This window comes from Akebia trifoliata, chromosome 15 (genome assembly GCF_017979445.1).
Source record: "Akebia trifoliata isolate Shusen 1 chromosome 15, ASM1797944v1, whole genome shotgun sequence".
In the NCBI taxonomy this organism is placed as follows: Eukaryota; Viridiplantae; Streptophyta; class Magnoliopsida; order Ranunculales; family Lardizabalaceae; genus Akebia; species Akebia trifoliata.
Window position 1 is genome coordinate 14,877,497 of NC_141389.1, and position 26,899 is coordinate 14,904,395.

Sequence of the window (26,899 nt, forward strand, 5' to 3'; positions counted from 1 at the left end):
ATCCACTAAGTTAATGATTGTTGATGTACATGTTTTATATGGGTATATTATGAAGTATATTTTTGTAAAATTTCACCATATTTAAATATTTTCTAGGATCATAAAACTTCATTTTATTCAGCATAATAAAATCACAATGTGTACTCTTATTATAATGGTGTCACAGACCTCGTAATAACTATATGTTATTTCACATGCACTTCACTAGTACTATTAAATAATAAATATAAACATCATCTTAGATAATTATTTATAATAATAAATAAATAAATAACACCTTATTTACCTATGTATCCAATGGGTACCCGACGGAGACCCGATTCTTAATAGGTCCTTAAAATTACTACCCATAATTAATCCGAAAATTAATTGAATCTCTCATAGTGCCCCAAAATCAATTAATCGATTTTGAGTACATCAAGTAATTGGATAGTCATTGAAACCCCTTGAGTTTTAATATGCCTTCTCTTATTATAATAGTAAAGATATAGGATTTTTGTAGATTAAATAGTAAAAATTGATATCTTCGTAATTTTGAAAAACTAAGCAACGTGTTTCAAAGTTTGTGGGTTGTGATTTTTTGGATTTTGACTAAAATAACCTTGATTATATTAAATTTAGATAGAAGAGTTAGGGCATTTATGACCACTCAAATTTGATGACCAACAACTTCTACTCCACCTTCTCTCATTATAATAGTAATAGTAAAATATAATATACAACTGACAAAATAACTAAAATAACATTAAAAAAAAAAACTATACATTCTACGGTCAACAAAAAAAAGTAGGGATATTTTTAAAATTAAATCATAAAAATAACTACAAAATTTTTTATTTATTCTGAAAATGTTCGACACTTTGAAAATGATTTATCAACATTATTATGTGATAGTTCTACAAAAAAAAAGATTGATATTTTTAAAAATTTTGGTAAATATTTAAGAATTTACCCCAATTTCATGTATGAATAAATATCTCATAATATTTTTGGAATAATTAACAAAAACACAAATATTAGACTTTTCTTTTCCTTTTTGAAAAGTAAAACTTTTAAGGATCTTTATAAACTTTATTTTAACGCCTCATTTTTCTTAATAAGCATGTACAAGATATCTAATTATTGATGGCTTTTATATATATATATATGGGTCCACGTTCCTAAGACTCAATATTGGACTCACATTATCTAATTATTGATGGCTTTTTATATTATATATATATATGGGTTCACGTTCCTAAGATCATATTGAGACTCACATTGCGACACACACACCGTTTTTGTCTTATATGGGCCAAAATGTTTTTGGAATGAGCTGATTTTTTGTGAGGATGATCTCTGTGATGAGTTTGATTTTTTTGTGAGGATGATCTCTCTCTCTCTCCTATATATATATATATGGGAAATTGTTCAGCAACAAACATTTTTTCAAAACATGGGTTAGAGTTTTAAGAAATGGGTTGATTTTTGGTGAGGATGATCTCTACGGTGAGGAGATCATCATCACAAAAATCAGCCCATTCCAAAACTTCTAACTCCATTAAAAATGATATACAAAAAAGGGACGGTCCACGATTTTTCAACTTGTAAACTGGGGCTAGAAGTTTTGGAATGGGCTGATTTTGGTGTGAGGATGATCTCACCATAGAAATCATCCTCACCAAAAATCAGCCCATTCCAAAACCTCTAACCACATGTTTTGAAAAATGTTTTTGCTAAAATGTTTGTTGCTGTATGAGACCCTATACATATATATAAAGTATGTCTATTGTTTTGATTTTCCTCATCATCACCAAAAATCAGCCCATTCCAAAACGTCTAACTCCATTAAAAATGATATACAAAAAGGGACGGTCCACGAGTTTTCAACTTGTAAACTGGGGCTAGAAGTTTTGGAATGGGCTGATTTTTGGTGAGGATGATCTCACCAGGAATCATCCTCACCAAAAATCAGCCCATTCCAAAACCTCTAACCCATGTTTTGAAAAATGTTTTGCTAAAATGTTTGTTGCTGTATGAGACCCTATACATATATATAAAGTATGTCTATTGTTTTGATTTTCCTATGATATTCACAAAAATAAAATCTGAAGCTAACTTTTTTTTATTTAGTGGAAATGCCTAAAACTAGAAACATTCACGCATGCATACAATAGTTAGGACAACAATTAGAATCGTGATAATGTGACTGCCGCACGTGACAAACTCAAGTGGCTACCTTGACGTGATAAGTTTGAAAACCATAGATCTGAACTCCTCGGGATACATAACTGCACTTCCCCATAAAAAAAAAAATGTAACTCGAGGGAACCATGTATCCCGAGGAGCACAGATCTACTAGTCCCAAACTTATCACGTCAGATAGTGGATTGTGTATGCCATGTGGGGTAGTCAGATTATCATGACTAACAATTATCACAAATCCCAAGGGTGAACTATACGAAGGGTCAGGTTTCAAGGGCCATATGAGAAAACATATAAGAAAACTTTCGACGGTTAATAAAATTTTAAAATATGGGTTAGAAATTTTGGATTGAGCTGATTTTTTGTGAGGATGATCTTTATGATGGGAAGATCATCCAAAAAAAAACTCAGTCCAATCTGAAACTTCTAACCCCATTAAAAGTGATATAGAATGTGGACCGTCGATTTTTTACCAATTTTTATCACTAATTTGTAAATCACTTTTGATGGATTTAGAAGTTTCTGATTGAGCTGATTTTTTGTGAGGATGATCTTCTCATCATAATGACCATCCTCGCAAAAAATCAGCTCAATCCAAAACCTCTAACCCTTATTTTGAAAAATGAAAGTTTTCTTATATGTTTTCTCGTATGGCCCTTGAACCTGACCCCTATATGAAATAGGTAGATCTAAAAAGTTGGGGAGTCATAGTAAATTCCACCATTGCACAGCCGAAACCTATTTGTTCATATGAGGAATAGCTATAGATAGTTATGCTTATCATTTCTAACACGAGTTAAAATAAAATTTAAAGAACTATGCTTTCTTGGGTTTCCAGCACACCACCACCTTAAAATCACATTCTTAGATTTACATGAACCTATAAGAAACTTCAACATAATCCATTCATTCCACATTCTAACATACATTACAGATTATGATCATACATTACAGGGCACAATTAATCTAATTAAAAAACAAAAAAAACTTCACTACAACTACGCAAATATCAATAATTTAAGCAAGAAAACTGAAATAAATAATAATAATAATAATAATAAAAAACATGCTCGGGTGCTAGATATCCATCAAGAGCATTCTTAACAAGTCCAAAATCTTAAACCTTAATTAGCTCCCATGTCATCCCCAAGAAGTATATTATATTTGAAGGCTTCAAAATTTGTGTGGATGATATTCAACTCCTCTAGCTACTACATGCAATGTAATTGAGACTCTCTACTTCCATGAAAGAGGGAGAATTCTCATTCTCACTCCAATGTCCAATCAAACAAATTCTGACCCAACGTCCCTTGCAGCATATATATTCTATTGGTAGATCAAAAGACTTTCATCCTCATTGACACAAAAATAACTCAATTTTTAAGAGGGCTACCAATTGTTTGTGTCTAACCTTTGTTAGAACTCCGAACTCGATCTCAATCACGCAAGCACACAAGATTTAGGATAACAGTTATCACAAATCGGAAGGGTGAAGTGTCATAGTATAGCAGATCATAAAAACCTGAACCTATAAGAGACTTCAACACAATCCATTCATTCATAAAAATTCACATTCTAACATACATTACAGATTATGATCATACATTACAGGGCACAAGTGCACAACTAATCTAATAAAAAAATATAACTTCACTACAAGTATTTGAAAGTTTATACAGCCCCAACAAAACAGAAATAACCTTCCCTATATATGGATTTACCTAACATTTTTTTCTGGCTTTGTCAAGATATGATGCCTATTCATGTTTTTAGCTGGAGTGAAGTGCGTAGGACAATTGTTAATTCTCCATGATGACCTCGGAAAAGAGGCTTTACACTATGAACGACATAATTGGTCGTTCTTCGGAAATGACTTTTGACCATGGGTCTGTCAATGTCTCCTCCAGAACTTTGGCACTTACAGAAGCGCCCCCCTCCTTTTCTTGTCATTCTATTATTTTATTACTTAATACCAAGTAACTATGGAGAACTCATGATGTTTTGTGTGTCAAAATACATGACATGACACATACGTGCCAGTGACTCATGATAAATAGAAAACAAATGATCCCGACACCGTGTAACCTAAGCGTGGATGGACTGCTGTATGTGCTACCCTAACAAATAATAATACATAACACAATGAAATGATTTTCTTAATAATCAGGAAGAAGACAAACAAAAGACACTCAAGCTAGTAATTGTTCTTCAAATATAATTTGATCTTATGGCACACCTTCTATTATGGTTTCCTTCTGATGGTGCAGTGAAAGAACAACCACGTGGGCCAAATGATATAAGCATAAATAGTTATGCTTGTCATTTCTAACACGAGTTAAAATAAAATTTAAAGAACTATGCGCCACCACCTTAAAGTCACATACCATTTGTTTTTACCCACATTGCATTTATCTACCTGCCTAGTAAAAACCCTGTTTTATAACACCTCCTAATGCAAGACCACAAATTAAAATGAGTCATCTTTTCACATCAGATCCTAACCTAAATAATACTCGCAAACACTGGGCAGCATTTTACAATGCATTGCAACACAATTGACATCTAATAGATAGTGCATTAAGCATCCATTATAAATAATCCAATAGAAAGGGTATTAAGCATCCATTATAGATAGCACGGTGAGCGTATTTTTTTAATTTCTAAATCATACTATTAAAATATAAAAATCATCATGAGGGCTCTCATATACCTTTCAAGAAATCATGGCAAACACAATGTACCAAATGTTCATCAGTTGCAACTCATTAATTCAATCCCAACTAAAACATACATTACAGTTTAAATGCTCTAAAAACGTAGAAAGAATAACCAAAATTATTCAATGTACAAGAAGTCATGGCTTTCAACAAATTAAGTGGAGGAACAAGAATCTTTCAGCCAACCGCTAAATTTACCAGAAAAAAACATTGACGATAATGAAGATTATAATGTCTACCATGCTTAACAAAGTAGTTTCCATAAAGTAAAAAATTGCAGCAAATTCAAATCTACATACCCAAACATGTTATTATAATTGAAGTTATTGTAGCAACCAAACACTCAGTTTTTTTTTGTTTTTTGATAAATATAAAATTATCCATTGATAATAAAGGAGAAAAGGAGGCTGAGATAGCCCCCAAACAGCAAGACAAAAAACTAAACACTTAGTTGCCATCTGATGAATCATTTTCTTGACTTAGAGTGATCCAAACATACTATAACTTCAAGTCAATGGTGCACTTCATTAAGCAAGAAAATCGAAAATAATAATAATAATAATTAACATACTCGGAAGCAAGATATCCAAAGTCCTGGCCATTGACACAGAAACAAGCCAAGAGGGCCACCAAATTTTTGTGTCTAACCTTTGTTAGAACTGCAATCTCCGCCTGAAACTCACCATGGTTTAAAATATTGCAATGTATCGGGCGATACGTATCGGTATCGACCAAGACCAATACAAAACCTTGAATGTTTCAGGAATGTATCAGGTTCAGGTATGTATTGAATGCATGAGGTATGTATGAAAATATTGTATCCACATTGTCATGGGAAGCTTCCTCTAATAATTTATCAATCTCTAAGAATATTAGATTAGGGGAAGGATTGGATTTGTTGAAACAACATTGTGAACTTCTGGGTGTCATCAGTTCACTTTCATTTAAGTTTGACAGATATCAGGAAAAAGGAGTGGCATGGAGAACTCATGATGCTTTGTGTATAAAAATACATGACATAACTAGCAGTGACTCAATAAAGAATGACTCATAATTAAACAAATGATCCCAACACCGTGTAAGCTAAGTGTGGATGGACTGCTGTATGTATTACCCTAACAAATAACTATATGTAAAACAATGATTTTCTTAATAATCAGGAAGAAGACAAACAAAAGACACTCAAGCTAGCAAATATAATTTGACATTATGGCACACCTTCTATTATGCTTTCCTTCCTATGGTGAACAAACAAGAAAAGGTACATTGCAGTAAAAGAACAACCTCATGGGCCAAAAACTGAGTTGATAAAAGATATATGAGATGGGCAGATCTAAAAAGTTGGAGTCTCATTGTAGATTTCACCATTGCACAGCCAAAACCTATTTGTTTCTACGAGGAATGGCTACTTATCATTTCTAACACAAGTTAAAACTTAAAGAACTATGCTTTCTTTGGGTTTCCAGCACAACATCACCTTAAACACCAATACAAGCAAAATCCTTTATAGATTTTAATGTAATATAGTCTTAATGTATTTTCAAATTTTTCTCATGTAATTCTTTTTCATGTTCTTTACTTTTTCAAAATTATCAAGAAACCATACCAGCACATAACATTTGTTTTTAACCACATTGCATTTTTCTACCTGCCTACTAAAAAACCCTACTTTATAATAGCTCCTACTGCAAGACCAAACTAAAATGTGTTAATTTTTCACAACAGATCCTAACCTGGATGATAGTCACAAACACTGGGCAGCATTTTACAATGCAGAGTAACACAATTCATATCCAATAGAAAGTAATGCATTAAGCTTCCATTATAGATATCCAATAGAAAGGGCATTAAGAATCAATTATAGAGCACCACGGTGAGCATATTTTTTATTTTCTAAATCATGCATACTATTAAATATCATCTTAAACAATCAGTTATAATGGCATCATAAACTCCACAAAAAAAGTATTTAAAAAAAAAAACATGAGAAAATAGGGAAAAAATGGTTACTAAATTATAGAGTAAATTGGGGGTTTATGGGCATGATTAATTGTTGGAAGATACCACCCACACCCCTGACCCTACAGGGTACCCAAAAGAAGATGCAAGGTTCTAACATCTGAAAGAGAACATTTGTTGACCAATTCAACAAAAAGAACATACATTATCATTGTATGGACTGAGCTGGCTAGCAAGAGTCCTTGGAAGGTTGTTCAGAACAAAGTAACAAAACTCCAAAAAGACCCCATGTCTTAGAATTCAGAAAACAAAAACAGAACAAAAAAGCCCATCTCCAAAAAGACCAGATTTCTCCATCATCAACCCACAAAAAAAAAAAAACATCTAAAATAAAATGTGTATATTCATTCTCCCATAGATCAGTCCCTAAACTTCAAAGTTCTATGTGCATCAATCAAGTAGACTAAGAAAATCACTAATCTTCTGTTACCTACTCAGATAAATCGACCATTCCCTTTAGTTGCCTATCAATTTCATCCACATTCTCCCTTGTTTTCCGACGTTCAGCGCTAAGCCATTTTAAGTACGCCTCATACCCAGCCCGTTTCTTCTTTAATTCACTAATCTTGGTTAAATTGTCCTCGGGGGCGGAAGAAAGCAGTGGCAAAGAAGACACGGTAGTTAAAGGCGCTTCATCACCACATATTTTGGAAGCTTCGTCACCCCAGATTTTTGAAGATAAATCATGGCGCTGGAACTCATGCTGACTTTTAAAATCTGGCCCTTACCCTTGACATTTCTTTTAAATTTCTCTCTGAGTCTTCTTATTTTATTCTTCACTTGATCCAGAGTAGGATCAAAATGAAGATTTTTTTTAATAAATTCACGGAATGAAATGAAATCGGCAGCCGGTGATATTCCCTTTGAAAATCTGAAATCGATCATACCTTTTAAGATGACGAGCTCGTCATTCTCATCCCAAATTCGTTGAAATAACTTTTTACTTCCTTCGGCTTCAAACTGTCTATCCTGGGTTCTCTTAGACCTTCTCTCCGAGTGAGAGTACTCCTCTTCGACTGCAACTTCAAGTGGCCTTTTATTGTTATTTTCGTGAACCTTTCCATTGCCCTTGTCATTGTCATTGTTGAGTTTATTTAAAGAAGTAGTACACTTTGGATTTCCATCTTCTTGTTTGGTTCCTTGGTGGTCGTCTTCGACATCATCATCATCGGTTGTTGATTCGTCTTGTTTCCCATCTTGATTTTTTTCTACTTGTTTTTGGGGTTCAGAAAATGGTGATGATGAAGAAGAAGAGGTTTCCATTGCAGCATCATCTTGTGGAGGAGATTTGGGTTTGGAAGACGTTGGTTTTTTTTCATTTCGATCTTCTTGTTTGCATTCTTCCTCTTCTCCATCTTCATCATCATCATCATCATCTTCTTCACCTTCATCTTCTTCTTCTTCTTCTTCTGTCGTCGCTTCGTCTTTTTTCTCCACTGGTTTTTTTTCGGCATCTGGTACTTGTTTTTCGACTTTTACTTCTTCTTCTTCTTCTTCTTCTTCTTCAGAAGATGATGATGATGAATAAGAAGAAGAAGAAGAAGTTTCCATTGGATCTTGTGGAGTAGACATGGACGAACAAAACAATGGGACCAGGGTTTCTTTTCTTACTGTTTTTTTTTTCCTCTGTTTTGTAGCAGAGAGAGTCAGTAAGTAAACTAAAGAGAAAGAAAGAGTCTAAAATGTGCTTTAATTAGCTGTCATGAATATGATTTCTTACCAATTTTCGAGGGAGGAGAAGGAGGCTTTATTAGCTCTAGCCAATTAGCCCTAGCTCCCTCCCTCCCGCCGTTTCGTTTCAAAAGAGAGAGAGAGAGAGTGTCTCGTCTCGTCTCGTCTCTCGTACCAAAAAGAAAACAAAAAAACCCTAATTTAAACAATAATATATTTCGGGATCGTCTGGTTGCACACCACAAACTTAAAAAATAAATAAAAATATTGTAAAAGAATAAGAAGCATGTTTAGATTTCTTTTAAATAAGTAGAGATGATAAAGCTACAAGTAAGTGAATAACACTATCTCCTAACTTAATCGATTTCGAGGTGCAATTATTAGTAAGTTAAAGGATGGTGTGCACCCAACTGGTAGTGGTGTGGAACTAATTTACTACAATCATCCAAATATTAGGATTAGTTAATAATTTACTCCCTTAATTTGATTTCACATCTCTCTAATTTTCAAGTCTTATAAATTATTTTTATTTATTATTTTGGATTAATTTGATTATTTAAAATTAGTTTATTTTCCAATGATTACATTAGTATCATTTAGGGACTCCATTTTGAAATAACATTTAATAAACCCCAAATAAGTTCCTCAGTAAATTTTCAAACAACTTTGTTTGATATGATGATGCACTATTAGTTTTCCAATTAAGGTCAAGGTCATGAACGTAATTACAACTTAACACACTAAGCATTTACTACCTTCAAGACCATCATCAATGAATACATACACAGACAAGGTGGTGTAGTGGTCTTCATTCTACCATCATATATCGGATTGGGTTAATTACAACTTAACCCAACCCAGCAGTTAACTATATCTTCTACATAAAAAAAGGATGGTTGCTCTGAGTTCATCATATCAAGTAAATAGATAAGAAAATTTCAATAGTTGATGATGACGACAACTTGCAAAATACATTTAACATTTGAAAATAGACAACTTTTACCCATCTTTCCCCCTCCCCTCCCCTCCCCTCTACTCTAACGTTGTATTTGGATTAAGGGAAGGGAAGAGAAACTCATTAAGAGAAGAGAAGAGAAGACTAGTTTCTCTCCACTCTGTTTGGATTGAAACAGAAGAAAAGAAAACGAGTTAAGTTTCTATTGTTTAGTTAGGATTTATAAGAAAGAGAAGAGAAATTATTCTTGTTAAATGACTATTATATCCTTCATAGTCTAAAAAAGAAAATTCCATTTGAACAACGATATAAAATATAAACAATCAAACGTTCAAGATCAGTTTGGAGGTACCTTTCGTTTGAATGCTTATAAATGAGAGTTTCTATTGCCACACCCACTTTTACTAAGAACATCTCAAGCAAAAGTTGGTGTGGCAATAGAATTTCTCTAATATACGGATTTTGTTAACAAGTGTCCTAATGAAACATGTTAAAGTGCAGTAAATACACTTTGAAAATTATATTTTATATTGAAAATGCCCTTAAAAGAATTATTTTTTACAAAAATATCCTCGGATCCCAATTTCGAAAGTATAACTAGAAATCCCTCTCTAATATAATAGGGGGAAATTACTTAAGGAGGGCGCTTTTTTTTAAAATGCACCCAAGTTAGTAAAACCTTGCTTTCTTAATACCCCCTCACCCCTATAATTATAAAGTGTAATGATTTTCTGATACCCTATCACAGAACCGTAGATCATTTTCCTCAGGGATACACATAATCATAAATCCTTTCTTGTGTACTCCGAGGCAAATGATCTATGATTCTGTGATAAGGGCATAGGGGAGCGTCATATTATCATGATACAATTATAAAGTTTGAACAATTCCAACGGTTTGAAACTTCTAACCCATATAAAGATAAAAACCATTGTCATAGATTTTGCCACAATTATGGTCCCATGAACCATCCCCATATATATACACACACACGGATAGGCCTTGCCAAAAGGTTGAAAACAAGGGTGTTTTAAGTCATTTTATTAGTAGAGCTAATGGAAGACCACAGTCAGGGGAATGTCTTCATTTTGGGAAAATGAAGGGATATGAGTGCATATTGCACTAAACCCCAAGGGGTACCTTACATTACCCAATTGTCATTAAGGACCAGTCCACTATGGACAATCCTTGAAATTACCCAAGTTTGGAGTACCAAACTAATGTAAAGCTGGTCTCTTGTCTATAAAGAAAATGGCCAAACAGCCAGTTGGCCTAAAACTTTGACTATGAGCAATATAGAGCTCAACATATGAATCCAAGTTCCTATCATACTAGAAACTGCTTGGTGATTTAATTTCAAGTTTAATTACATACAAAATCTCACAAGCTAAGAGTAATTCCGATATGTTTACTAGGATCATTCAAACCCTTATTATATTATTTCATTTAGAGCTCGGGTTTTTCCTGATCAAAGTTCTCCTTATCTTCAACACAAATTAAGGATAATTTTTATTCATGATATTTCACAGGTTAGTTACCAAGTATTGTTAGATCCCCCCAATAAAGTATAAAATCCCTTGAATACAATAGCTATGAAGAGTTTCTATCTGTCATCCCTGACAACAGTTATTAATAGAGAGAGAAGAATACATTAGTAAGATTAACAAAACTAAATCAAATTAACCTAACTGAGCAATAATGCTCAAACAATGTAAGGCATTTTTTTTAATGAGTAAAACTCATTTATTAAGGAAACAAAGGTCGAGATGACCAACCAGAGATACATGCTACAAGGTGCAACTCATATAATTCAGAACTTGGATACACTTACGATTCCAAATCCATTTCACTCCTCACATCTAATGCTACAAACCCAATCTCATCCACCAAAGAAAAAAAATTCCCATTAAAGGGCACATCCACGGCTTTTATTATTTATTTTCCTTTACAATGAAAAAAAGAAGAAGTAAATAATCTCCTCGACACTCACGCATATTAAAATTCTAAACGCAAAATGAGAACAACATTGGAAGACTAGAAATTGTAAACTTTCTTTGTGAAACCTAACTTTGCAACTTCTCTCAAGTTCCAGCAAAGAAAAGATTCCAGTCATGGACCTTGAAACTTGAGATTGAGAGTTTAAAGACTTCAGCCATCGACATGCATCCAGATTGTGTGGCGGGTACAGCTAAACCAGCTTCAAGATCGAGATTTGCTTTCTTTTTATGCGACCTCCAAAGAAGCGTTAAAACCACCACCCAAGTATAAAATTATCTTTTAGAAAAATAAAACAAGTTACAAGTGTTCTAATAGAACAAATGCGTTCAAATCTATTTATTTCTTTATTTCTTCTTCCCTTTTTTTATTTATTAACACTAGATGCACAAGGAAGAATTCAATCAAATAACAAAGGCATACATTATCTTCCATCACTATTCAACACAAATGAGAAATTGCTTACTTCCTTTTACATTTGGCTTCATCTCTCTCTCACGATGCTGTTGACTAGGTTGTTATGTGATTGAATAATTACGTTGGTTTTAGCAATTTTCTTGCCAATAAGTAACTAAAGAGTTCCCCATCAATCAGATGAAAAGAATTTGCTACGCATATAAATGTAGGAGATTTTTGTTTAGGAGAGTCCCCAAAGCCTTGTATGCTTGTTGTTTAGGAGATGTCCTAAAACAAATTACAATTATACGTAAGCCTTTGGTTCTGTAAACACCCCATTATTGCATCTGCCTAATTCGACAATTCGTTACCCGATTTTGGTGGATTCCTAATGATGAATATAAAAGAACTCGAAGCTTGTGAGTACTACTTGATTCCTTCTGTTTCTAGTCTTTGCATCCCCCCTACTCGTCACTACTCGACTTAGAAATTTACGCACGCTTAGGATCGCTACACCTTACAATCGATTTAGCAATCACATACGTTTAGGTTCGCTACACAATTCGATAACTTAGAAACTTCGCTACACTAGTAAAATATAACTTTGAAACTTAGAAATAATCATACAGGGACTGAAAGAAACCTCACGTTGAAATCTCTAAAAATCTGTAAAAATTACAAAAATGACAAAAATACCCTTCATAAATTTTGGATCTCCAAAAAATTCTCGAAAGTACTTCCATTGCACTCAGAATGTGATTTCAAATCTAACAGGACCTAAATCGATGAAAATAGAGAAATTTATAAAAATTTGTAAAAAATCATCAAAATGATGAAAATACCCCTCATATACCTCGGGCCTCCGAAAAATCTTAAAAGTACCTCCATTGCACTCAGAATGTGATTTCGAGTCTAACGAGACCCAAATTGACGAAAACAGAGAAGTTCAAGAAAAATCTGTAAAAATCGCCAAAAGACCAAAATACCCCTCAATATCCAACTCTAACATAAAGACCCTAATCCCTAGGAAAATAAAATTCAAATAAAAATTAACCAAAATAAAATTCAAATTGAAAATTAAACTAAAATCCAATTAAAATCCAAAATTTAAAATCGTAAAATCAAATTAAATTTCAATACAAAATAAAAATTACATTTAAATTAAAAATAAGAAACCGATTAAAATACAAAATCAAAATCAAAATCAAATTGAAAATCAAGTTAAAAATCATTCAACCAATCAAAATGCAAAATTGAATTAAAATTTTAAATCAATCAACCAAATCAATCAATCAAAGTGCAATCAAACTAAAATCCAATTAACCGACCAATTAAAATTTAAAGTCAATTTAAAATTAAAATTAAAATTAATCAACCCGTTCAAAATTAAATTCAAATTCAAATTAAAATCAAATTGAAAATCACTCAACCAATTCAAATGTAAAAATTAAATTAAATCGAACGATCAACTAATCGAAACAAAATCAAATCGACCAACAACCAAAATTCAAATTAAATTTTAATCGAAATTCAAAATTTTAAATCAAATCCAAATTCAAATATAATTTAAAACATCAAATTGAAATTCAAATCCAAATGTCGACTCAAATAAAAAAAATATTCGAAATCAACCAATCGAAAGGAAAATTAGATCGACCAATCACGACTCAGTGGCGGAAAATTACCATAGTACGAGTAGTATGGAATCCCCCTCTCTCATTCTTTCTTTTTTAAAATAAATAAAAATAATAATAAAAAATAAATAACCCACGTTTTTTATTTTTTTTTTTCTCTTCTTCTTCCCCACTTCTTCTCCTTCAATAACCACCCACACTCTTCACTCTCTCTCCCTTAATCTCTCTCGTCAACCCACGTCTTCCACCCTTCTTCTTCACAACAAAAACCAGCAACAATGGCATACTTTCTCACATTTTTGTTGTATAACCACCCATACAACTACCCACGTTCTCCCTTCTCTACTCTCTCTCCCATCTCTACCCTCTCTCTCCTCTTTCTCTCACGTTTTATGGGAGAAAATCACTATAAAAAAAAACGGCAAGATGAACCAACAGAGGAGAGGTTTTCTGGGCTGCCATTTGATAAAATAAAAAAGAAAAAATTTCCATTAAACCTACAACACACATTCTCATACGTTCTGATTTTTACAGAAACCATAAACCAACCCATTTTCTTCTTTGTTTATTGTTGCTCCAACATTTTCCAGCCACTCTCCATCTTCTCCAATAGCCAATGTCTTCTCCTTTATCTCAAAATTTGCAAAAATTCTAACTTCTTCTTCATAAGGGAAACGAGTCTCCATCCTCTTCTCTCTTTCTGTCTCTCAGAAAGGTTGTTAAGATCCACACCCAATGCAGTGAGCCTAATTGGCTCAATCACGGTTCTGGTTCAGTTCCAAGCTTATAGGAAGTTTTCTCCATAAGAAACCTACAACTACATCACACCCCTCTTAAAATTAAAAAAAAGTGGCTGTCACAGCCATCTTTCAGCCCTCCTAACTCTTTCAAACTCCTCTCCCACTTTTTCTTCTTCATCTGTCACGTTTTGTAACAGAAAAATCAGCAATGCCTCAGCCCTCTTCTCCTTCTCTCACATTTTACTGTAATAATCACCATAAACCCGCCTTTCTTCTTCTTTGTTGACATCTCACCTCTATTGCAGCACCTTTTGCTGAACAATCGTCTTGTTTTCTTCCTCAATCTCTACATCAACAGCAGTATCTCTGCTCTCACATCTTTCTTTGACCATCTCCATAAATTTCCTCCACAGCATCATCTTTCACACTCTTTTCGATTACTGCAATAGTCTCCTTACTGCATTCACGTCATAGACCAATAGCCATCACAGCCATTGTGTTTTTCACTACGCGACACAGCCATTTCACTCACAGCCATCATCTTCTTCGCAGTACACTCATCTCTCTGTCCACGTTTCTCCAAAGTAAATACTCGCAAGCCTTCAAGTCATACCTGAAGGAATCGACTCCCGATAATTCTCTTTATAGGTAAATTTATGGTTGGATCTTCTTTATTTTTATTTTTGTTTATCTTTGTTCTTCTTTTACTCTTTGTCTTTGTGACATTTTTTTCATGCATTGATAGGATTATAGGAATGTTTGTTTACGCGATTTTTGTTTATTTTTATTCATTTTTGCACATTGAATAGGATGATTAGAAGTGTGTTTTTAGTTCTTTTTTTTTATTTTTTATTCTCGAGTTTCTTTTTTTTAATTTTTAAATTTTTGTTATTAATGTATTTGAATCAATTCACCGATTTTTGGGATATACGTGGTACTAATGGTGATCTTTATGATTCCAATATATTAATGGAACGATTCGCTCATTTTTGGTGATAGATTGAACGAATTAACTCGTATATATCAAGTTGGTGAATTGGCTCCTTGGGTGTTCATATTATCGAGTCAATTTATAATGTTATTGGGCCAACCCGCTAACATTGATATTAACCAATTCCCTAATTTTGAAACACGTAGTGCCTAAAAAAATCAATTTTTGTAAAAAGAATATGTGGATTAATTCATTAATTTTGATACACGTGGAGGGTAAAAAATCGATTTTTTTTTTAATCAAAATTGTTGGGTTGACCCGTTGATGTTATGTATATTAGAAATATTTTATGAAATTGGGTGTACAGGATCGACTCAATGATTTTTGCATGCATCGAAAGTCCCAAATCGAAATTTTTCTATGGAATGGGTACATGAGTCAACTCACTAATTTTTGTGTACATTGGAAATTTGAATCGATTTAAAAATAAATAAATAAATAAAATTGGGCATGTAGGTTAATCCACTGATTTTAGGACACGTGGTAACTCAAAATTTATGAGTTAACCCACTGATTTTAGGACACGTGGTAACTCAAAATTTGTGAGTTAACTCACTAATTTTAGGACACGTGGCAATTCAAAATTTGTGAGTTGACCCACTGATTTAATGCACGTGATAATTTAAAAATCGAATCTTTTTTATCAATAAATGTGTGAGTTAACTCACTAATTTCGATGCACATGACAATTAAAAAAAATTTCAATCAAAATTATCGAGTTGAATCACTGAATTTGTGTGCCTTGAAAATCTAAAGCTGAATTTTCCCATGAAATGGACACATGAGTTGATTCACTGATTTTTTGTATGCATTGGATATTTCAAATTGAGATTTCTTATAAAATCGGGCATGTGAGTTAACTCATTGATTTTAATATACGTGACATTTCAAAAATCAAGATTTAAAATTTATGGATTCAAAAACTCACTAATTTAATGCATGTAACGGTTCAAAAATTGAATCTCTTTGATAAAATATCGTCAATGAGCCAATTCACTAATCTTATATACGCGGCATTGAAAATCGATTTCATATTGTTCAAAATATGATTGAATTGATCCATTAATTTTTGGTACCATGTATGCCTCATTAAATCATGTAATGATTTTAACCGTAGGATTTGTTTAGTAAATCTGATGTAATTTGATGATGATTGGACCCTAGTTTGACTTTTAATCTTTGAATGTTGACCGTATGATATTTTTGGATCGTAGTAGAGACTGATCATCTTGATCAGGCGGGTTCGGTGCCTAACACCTTTCGAAATCTGTAACCTGACCCCTTACCCATCTCTCTGATCCACGGATCGACCCATATCCATTTGGAGTTAATTTGATTCCTAGACCTAAACTAGGTGGCGACTCCCTATTCTTTTAAAAATCCTCGAGATATGTAGATCGAACCCCTAATCCGCTATTTAGCGGGACGGCTGGGGGTCGAAGCGATTTTCGTAGACCATCCTTAAACTCTACAGTTCAATTATCTTAATTTTAACTTGGCATGTCACTCAATTCACCTAAAGCTTGTTTTTAGTAGCTTTTATATTGTATTTCAAAAGAGAATATTACAAAGACGATTGCTAACTTTTTCATCTTGGAAGAAATTGGCGGACCTTCGTTGATCATTGAAGATCTTTTCACTATACATTTTTCTTTCTTCATACTGTATATTTTGTCTTCTTTTTTGTTCTCCTTCGATTAATCTTTGCAATAAAAAAAAGAAAAGATTTATATGATAGTTATAATTAACTATTTTTTTCCATCTTTGGTTGTATTTCTGTTTAATTAAATGGCCAAGTTTAATCTTTTTGACTAATTTTAAGCCATCAAAAATAGCAAAATCTTCAACCTCATTGGAATAACTTCTCCAGTGAGACCAAGAAACATCTAAAAGGTTCCTACCATAGACTTCCTAAAATTACTAGTTTACCATCAATACTTGATGGATCCAGTCTGCTCCTAGAATAACTATCAACGTTGAGCATAATTTCATCTTCCTTTGGAGGCCCTCCATTTCACATAGATGTCTTTGGATGATGGGGGACGGACAATCAAGCTAATGCATTTCTATCTCTAAGACTATCACTACTACTGCTTTAACCAACCAATGTAGGGGCCCAATGAAATCCCATCACCTTAATCTCCTCAATGACCATCCCAAGGCCATAAATTTATTCTCAAATGCATGTCACAAGTACAAAATGATGATCAATGAAATCACAAGTAATTATCTTTCTCTAAGAGCTACCTATTTGCACAATACTTTATATTAGGTGAGACCCTCTCCAAATGCTTTTGAAAGGAAATGATAAGTAAGGAGAGGGATTAACAGATGAATCATAACTCAGTTGGTTTGACACATTGCAAAACAACTTTGAGGTCATGGGTTCAAGTCCAGCTTACCCATAAGAAAAAAAGATAATAATGATGAAACATCTTAGTTTTCACCCTACCAAAATTGTGGTTAATGCTATTAGGCTATCAAACTCTGTTTCCATTAGTCAATAACTAATATGTAAATTTCCTCAGTATGCCAAAAGTATCATTTCTAATAGAAGATCTAGTTAAATGCTTCATATAGTTTCTATATGCATAAAGAAAATTATATATCTATTATTTTATGAGTACGAAATCTGCAAGGACATACATATGGGCATGAGGGAGCTACACATGAGTACGAAATCTCCAAGTCTAGATCTTTGTTACATTTTTCAGATTCTATAGAGATATTTTAGTTTAAATTCACATTAATCACAATCTTTATTTTAGGTAAAAAACTAGAAAATGAAGTACAAAAGTAAAGACATGTTTCTTAAGATCCATATGGATTTGCCTCAGAATGACTTGGATAGAATTTCAAATACATACCTGAAACAAGTTTGAACCCAATCTAAATGACGAGTTAATCTTCAATCCTTGATAGTTTAGAAGGCGTGTAAACACACAAGTAAAGACAATCGTACTTTTTATATTATATCCCCTCATCTTTATTTTAGGTAAAAAACTAGAAAATGAAGTACAAAGTAAAGACATGTTTCTTAAGATCCATATGGATTTGCCTCAGAATGACTTGGATAGAATTTCAAATACATACCTGAAACAAGTTTGAACCCAATCTAAATGACGAGTTAATCTTCAATCCTTGATAGTTTAGAAGGGCTGTAAACACACAAGTAAAGACAATCTTACTTTTTATATTATATCCCCTCTCTCTCTCCCCCATCAAGGAATGAAGGGATTGGGAGAGGTGAGACATACATGACCAAGAGAGCGACATGATTGGATTGGTAAATGCATGTGCATTACACATGATTATCATATAATTATTATTATAAAATAACATAGAAAACTCATTATTATAAGATTACATAAAAACTCCAACAGTATAATTTATTGAAATATCATTAACATCTAAGTATTATATTGAAATAGACATCTTTTTTTTCTTTCAAAAAAGAAGTTGAAGGTAATGATCGATCATAGGTTTATAGCATTACCACTCAAATGCATATTGAAAGATGAAAAAAACAATAGAGGTGATACCTTCATGAGTTGGTATTGTGGGATTCATATTTAATAAAATGAAAATGATTGTGAAACTAGATGATACCCTAGCTATATGGGATCGTCAAGTGGAATGTCCAGATAAACAAAAAGGCCCTGACGGCCTACCTTACGAGTACAAATTAAATCCATCCAATACAATGAAATTGATATAATCATCATAAAAGTAGGACTTTGGGATAGACTAGAAGAAGACTTGGTGGATGGGACCATTAAGAGGAGAAAGAGATGAGTGCACCTATGGAAAAGGCCCTTCTGTATTTACATCTAATACCACTACAATATACCATTCTTCCCATTGATAATGTAAGCTAATCTTTATAGTAATAATATAACATGTGTCGTCCCCATGTCACTTACAACGGTTGATCTCCGTGTTTCTATTTTCACTTTCAAGTTTCAAATGCATTATTCAAAGAGATCATGAGTGTGTATTTTTAATATAAATGGAGACCAAAGAAGGATAAACAAGTGGTGAATCTTATGATAGAAACTGACACATAGTCTAATTAGGCAATTTAATACTTTCTAAAAGCATACTAGGAGTAAGAGATGACCTAAAGGTCCAACGTGACCAAGTAAACTTTTTTGCGGGGGTCCAAGAAGATACCTTAAATTTGTCCTTTCTATAATCTAGAAATGCTCGTCTCGAGGAATTTTATCTGCCACATGACATAGTCAATATCATTAGAGTCACTATTACTAAGATACATAGAAACATAAGTGAATTTTAGTTTTTACCCGGAAATGATTTTTATTATTATTATAGATACTGGGAACATAAAGATTTGCTGACTTATAGACATGGTGAATCATATACATCGCTTTTCCTTATCTCAGTTAGAAGGTGGGGTTTTCTTGGGCAGGGCAGTGTTCCCTTTGCAATTTATTGGGTTCCGCTATGTACCTTATCGGTGTCAAGCTAATTAAGGAATTGGCCCAAAAATTGGAACTTAGGGACTCCATTGGCTTAGGCCAATGAAGGAGTTCACCCTAAAACTGTTTAAGGGACTCCATGGGCGTCAGACCCATTAAGGATTTGTCCCTAAAATTAGATCTTAGTACTCCATGGGCGTCAAGAAAATTAAGGAGTTGACCATAAAATTAGAGCTTAGGGACTCGATTGGCATCAGGCTAATTAAGGAGTTGGCCCTAAAACCATTTAAGGGACTCCATGGGCATCAAGCCCATTAAGGAATTAACCCTAAAATTAGAACGTAATTGACATATTTTTCTTTAAACCATCACGAATTTCAAAGAGATAGCGTGAAGATTGACGTGCTCATTGTTGGCCTGGGTATCTTGGGGTACGCGATTTAATGATTAAAGGTTGCTTCATTAAATGGGACTTGAGGGTTATCTAGCTTCCCTGAACAATCACACGTCTCTTGAGGGCACATTTCCTAGTTGCCTCACCACCATTAATTTCGGTCGTCTTTCTCGAGAGGGGCTATTATGATCGTGCAACCATAATTGAAGCATTACATTCATATGTCATTATTACCCCCCTTTTTTATAAGCGCGCGATTGTCCCTTTTTCATTTCTCCCAAACTCTCTTACTCCTCTTTTGGTGATTTCTTTTGTATGTTTTTTCAACGAAGATGTCTTCAGCTCCCCACTAACCACTCTCTGGTGAGGATTTTATTAATGACTATGGGTGTGCTTTATCTTGTCAGCCATACATGGGGGACACATGTGGTATATTCTTGACAACAAAGGCACCACACTACTGAAGCTTGACATCATTGTTTCTTCTACCCTCCTTAGGAAAGATTAGCTCCCTTATCCAATAAGTTTTATATCTTTTTCTTAAGACTTATGGGTAGCGGGTTTGAGACATTCTTATGAATGGGGAAAAAGTGTTTGCTCTAAAAGTTGCAGGTATTTTCGATGCCATTTGTTTTTCTTATAAACTCCATGTTAAAAAAGATATCGCCGACTTATTCTCTCTGATGGGACGTTGGTGTAACTTGACTCATACTTTCATTTTCACGTGGGGGGGAGTCGAACTCTCCTTGGAGGACATCTGTGTATTGACTAGGCTTCCTCTTTACAACAATTATGGTTTCGATGAATTTTCCTCCATTTCTGAGGAGGAATAGTGATTGGTTGCCAGTCTGGTAGTGGAATAAATAGTGACAAAATAGTATCTCGATTCCTTGAGGAAACACACTAAGAGGGAACGTTCAAATGGCTCCAATTTTACTGGTTGGGTGCACCATTTCTATGGCATTCACAGTGTTGATGGGTTTCATGTCAAGGAGGGGAGGGCATTGATCTGTAGTTTGGTAGCTTTCGTTTCATTTTGGTTATCTCGACACATCTACGAGTATATACCTTTAAAAAATGTGCAAGAGAGGCCTTTATTGGGAAGAAACTGAAGGAAGTCAAGAGAGGTCTCTCACATGCTTTCGATCTTTCAAATCACTCTCAATTAATCATTAGGAATCCATAGTAACCAAGGTAACAAATTGTGGAATCAGGCGGGTCCGAAATGGGGTGTCTATAATAAGGGAGGTAAGTATATTTATCAAAACGTTAAGTGGTCAACATAGAATTATACCATACTATAAACACCCCATTTTGAACCTTATCGGTGTCAAGCTAATTAAGGAATTGGCCCCAAAATTAGAACTTAGAGACTCCATTGACGTAGGCCAATGAAGGAGTTTGCCCTAAAACTGTTTAAGGGACTCCATGGGCGTCAGACCCATTAAGGATTTGTCCTTAAAATTAGAGCTTAGGACTCCATGGGCGTCAAGCAAATTAAGGAGTTGACCCTAAAATTAGAGCTTAGGGACTCCATTGGCATCAGGCTAATTAAAGAGTTGGCCCTAAAACCATTTAAGGGACTCCATGGGCATCAGGCCCATTAAGGAATTAACCCTAAAATTAGAGCGTAATTGACGTATTTTTCTTTAAATCATCACGAATTTCGAAGAGATGGCATGAAGATTGACGTGTTCATTGTTGGCCTGGGTATCTTGGGGTACGCTATTTAATGATTAAGGGATGCTTCATTAAATGGGACTTGAGGGTTGTCTAGCTTCCCTGAACAATCGCGCGTCTCTTGAGGGCACATTTCCTAGTTGCCCCACCATCATTAATTTCAGTTGTCTTTCTCGAGAGGGGCTATTATGATCGTGCAACCATAATTGAAGCATTACATTCATATGCCATTATTACCCCCCTTTTTTATAAGCGCGCGATTGTCCCTTTTTCATTTCTCCCAAACTTTCTTACTCCTCTTTTGGTGATTTCTTTTGTATGTTTTTTCAACGAAGATGTCTTTAGCTCCCCACTAACCACTCTCTAGTGAGGATTTTATTAATGACTATGGGTGTACTTTATCTTGTCAGCCATACATAAGGGACACATGTGGTATATTCTTGACGACAAAGACAAAAACAAAGGCACCATACTACTGAAGCTTGACATCATTGTTTCTTCTACCCTCCTTAGGAAAGATTAGCTCCCTTCTCCAATAAGTTTTATATCTCACCCCTTTCCTTAAGACTTATGGGTAACTGGGTTTGAGACATTCTTATGAATGGGGAAAAAGTGTTTGCTCTAAAAGTTGCAGGCATTTTCGATGCCATTTGTTTTTCTTATAAACTCCATGTTGAAAAAGATATCGCCGACTTATTCTCCCTGATGGGACGTTGGTGTAACTTGACTCATACTTTCATTTTCGTGTGTTGGGGAGTTGGGCTTTCCTTGGAGGACGTCCGTGTATTGACTAGGTTTCCTCTTTACGACAATTATGGTTTTGATGAATTTTCCTCCATTTTTGAGGAGGAAGAGCGATTGGTTGCCGGTCTTGTAGTGGGATAGATAGTGACAGAACAGTATCTCGATTCCTTGAGGAAACACACTAAGAGGGAACGTTCAAAGGGCTCCAACTTTACTAGTTGGGTGCACCATTTCTATGGCATTCACAGTGTTGATGGGTTTCATGTCAATGAGGGGAGGGCATCGAACTGTAGTTTGGTTGCCTTCATTTCATTTTGGTTATCTCGACACATCTACCAGTATATACCTTTAAAAAATGTGCAAGAAAGGCCTTTATTGGGAAGAAACTGAAGGAAGTCAAGAGAGGTCTCTCACATGCTTTCGATCTCTCAAATCACTATCAATTAATCATTAGGAATCCACAGTAACTAGGGTGACAAATTGTGGAATTAGGCGGGCCCGAAATGGGGTGTCTATAATAAGGGAGGTAAGTATATTTATCAAAACGTTAAGTGGTCAACATAGAATTATAACATACTGTAAACACCCCATTTTGAATGGGCCCCACTTAAAAAGGGTTCACAAAAGTGCATTTTTATCCAAAAACGTCAATGGGCCTAAGGGCCCAAAATTTCAAAACTCAATCTTTTTGTCTAAATAAAAGCCCTAGGACTTCCAATAGTCCTATGGACCCGCAATAAGCCCTATCTAACTTCTAAAACCACATCATCTTCTCAACCCATAATCATTTTAACTCAATCTTAAGATCAATTCCTAAGCCCATTACCAAACCTATCTAGAATCCACCACCCCTAAACCACGTCTAAGCCCTAAATCCTTTTCAACCTTATCTTAAATCAATTTCTAACCTAAGCCTTGACCAATTTCAAATCCTTACCAAAACCCAACCTACAAAAGCCTACCCAAGCCCAATATCAAGTCATCACGACCTTAAAACCCAACTTAAGGTTCAACAAGTCACAAAAGTCCTTTCTTACAAGATAGACATGGGTTACCACTACAAACAACCTCCCGAAAATCAATCTCATCATCACCATCACACCATCCCTACACCATGCCATATGCCACCACTTAATCTCATCATTTTCTCATCAAATCACTCCACAAATTATCTCTCTACTCTTTAATACCCCATTTCCTTAATCAATTCACCTAACCCACTTATGTTATCCCAAAATATCATTACCTACCTCTTACATTAACCAAATTCTTAACTCAATACCCACTCCCCTAACTTAACCCATATTCTATCTACGTATGAGTTACCTAACCAACCCATTTGGATCATATCAATGGGTATGGGTCAAAAGCAACCCAATTAATCTTTTTTCCATAACTACCCTTCCCATAACCACACATTTCAAACCTCTCATACCTAAAACCCATATCATTTTCCCTCAATTTTTACCTTTGCCTCATCCTACCCCATTCTCACAAACTCTTATTCTCAAGCTTCATCTCTCTCAATCTCTCATCTCTCTTAACTTCTAAAGAAACTTCCCAACTCACCACCTCGACCAATTCAACTATCAACCTAAAGTCCATCAACTTCAAGTCCTCATACTACAATCATCTCAATTCTTAAACTTTACACTGCAAACCACTCAAGTCAAGAACAAGAAACATTTCAAGAACTCAAAGAAGAGGAAACAAGAATAAGGTAGAGTAAGGGCAAAAATAAATAATGCACTAATCCCTTTTCTTTCGCTTTCATTTTCCTTCTTCTATCTTGCCGCTATTTTTATTTATTTATTTTTGGTTTAGATCAAACCTACGATGTAGTGGATAACCTCACCTACACCTAGTAAATTAGGCTTCAGCTCTGTCAAAAGGGTAGGGGTTGAAGACTAATTTCAAAATATTTTCTTAAAAAAAATCCATACACACTTCCACACCCACAACAAAATTGGATTTATCAAATTTTCATTTATTTTTGAAAAATGACCGAATCAAAGGCTACCACTTAAGGTGGATTAAGTAGGGTGCATAACACCTTCCATATTTTCTAAATGAATCTCCTTGCCTAGATCTTAGGTAGATTAGTACATTATCCATAAGAGAGTCACTACAAAAAATTAAATTTCTATGACTATATTCTAGGTGCCCATGCACACCATTTTCTAAAAAAGAATGGTGACGACTTCAAATCTCCGTAGTTCGATATTTTATACTCGAAAATTGCATAGCTACAGTTGGCGACTCTACTGGGGAATTAGGCATAACCCTTCTTCGACTTGTTATTTTAAAAAAATATATATAGGTTTTATTTATTTGTGTTATTTATCTACTAATGCACTTGTTCGTTTCATGATTTTTTTTTTTGTGGGAGAATGTTTGTAATAATTAGTTAATCTTCTTGATTTTTTATTTTGGACGCAATATGTGAGGACTGATATGCTTTTCAAAATGCATATGCACATACGCCTCACGACTCATTACACAACCACCCCTTCTTTTGTTCAAATTACCCTCGGATGCGGGTAATCTCAAGCCTTCGAGATCATTATTTTGGGTGGCAGGGAGGAAAACACCTACGTCATTCATCAATGGGTAACTAAATACCACATATAATCCCGCATACATCAAAGCATGATTAAAAGTTTAGGAGACAACATTTTCAAAGTCAAATGTGTACCAATCTCATGTTCAATCATTACAATATTCTAAGCCCATGAAATACAATTTGTAAAATCCAATCGGAAGCCCTTGATCCAAGTTGTATAGATTAGAAACTTTTCTTTTACCCTTCTCAGAGGTAAAGGTGAAGTAGTCTTTCCAGTCTACTTAGTTCATTTGTTCAAAAAAATGTGACCATTTTTGGCTCACTAAACTTATTACAAATTCATTAATTTTTTGAACTTTTCCAGCTTCATATTGATGAACTTCCCAACTTTGTGCTGATAAACCTTTTACAAAATTATCTCTTTTTTTAAACTCATTGCTAATGAACAATCCATCTTTGTGTTGATGCCAACTCCATACTGATGAATTTTTTTAACATAATCCAGCTTAGTGTTGATGTCAATCCTGTGTTGATGAACTTTTTTCACCTAGACTAGCTCCATGCTAATGCACTTTTAATTTTCACAACTTTTCCTTTCAAATCAAATTGAGTCACTCTTAACTCAACTTTATCAATTTTAAACTAATACAATTTGACCATAATAAATCGTTATGCATTTATTTTTGTTACTCGTATAATAATATTTATTCTAGTGTACAGGAGACAAGTGGTATCATGAATCCATTCAAGATACTAATTGATCCTCTATCTATTGTTTGCAAGATTAAAACAAGTTTTTTGAACAACTCTTCCTGGAAAAAATATTGATGAGGAAAATATTTGCATCCCTTCCTGGGAATATTTATCCAACATTCATCCTTAGGAAGGGTATTAACTTAGAACGTTCATTTTTTCAAAAAATAAAAAAATAAAAAAAATATGTATTCCCTTCTTGAGAATATTTATCAACCTTTTGTCCTCATTAAGGATATTAATTTAGAAGGTCCATCTCAAAAAATAAAAAAAAGTATTATCTATCTAAAAAACATATATATATATATATATATATTAAAAAATCATTTTTTTAAAATATCCTTCAAGCATGAGCTTATGGACCTCAAAGAATTTAGAATTAATGAATAATATAGGTGTTTTTTCAAATATTGAAGGGTCAGACTTGATTCGATCAGAGGACTGAAGATGACTAAAAAACCCTGACGATTGTCATCTTATTTTTTTGAATACATTTTGAATACTCCTGATCCGCACAAGTATAAATTGTGAATGATAGGAATAAAAAAATAAAAATTTACTTAAATTGAGGCACTCCCCATATTTCCTAGTCTAAAACAATCAAAATATCATTCATTCGCCAAAAGCCTTCATTCTAATTTCGATTATCACTTTTACTTCAATCTCTGATTTCTAGTAATCTCTCAAACCAAAATGAAAGTTATGTTAAAATGATGTATTTATGCATGCTTTCTTGAGCATTTTTCTTTCAAACCTAAACCTGATAAGAGAATGCAAAAATATTTGTACCAACTTATGGACAAGAGTAAATAAGAAATTTGAGGGATCCCTGAAATTCATTGTCATGTGTATGAAGAAGCAAAATAGAACATCAACACAATACATAGAAAAAAGTACATGCAAATGAAAATCCAACAAAAAGATTCCTTCTACAAGAAGATCTTAAGAGAAATTATAGTCTAACCACAAATGATTAGTCATATTCAAAGGTTCATATCTGCAAGTATCTTTTCTTGAGTTAACA

The 26,899-nt window shown here is 34.0% G+C and overlaps 1 protein-coding gene across 1 annotated transcript; it reads right to left on the reverse strand.

Moving 5' to 3' along the window:
• Positions 1–7,011: 7,011 nt before the first annotated feature.
• On the reverse strand, positions 7,012–8,748 carry LOC147384412 (uncharacterized). Its single transcript, XM_086426738.1, has 2 exons — positions 8,641–8,748; positions 7,012–8,546 (listed from the first exon to the last, which is right to left on the reverse strand). The coding sequence occupies exon 2, from the start codon at positions 8,490–8,492 to the stop codon at positions 7,542–7,544; it is 951 nt and encodes a 316-aa protein (XP_086282864.1). The 5' UTR covers positions 8,493–8,546; positions 8,641–8,748; the 3' UTR covers positions 7,012–7,541.
• Between the last annotated feature and the right edge of the window lie 18,151 nt (positions 8,749–26,899).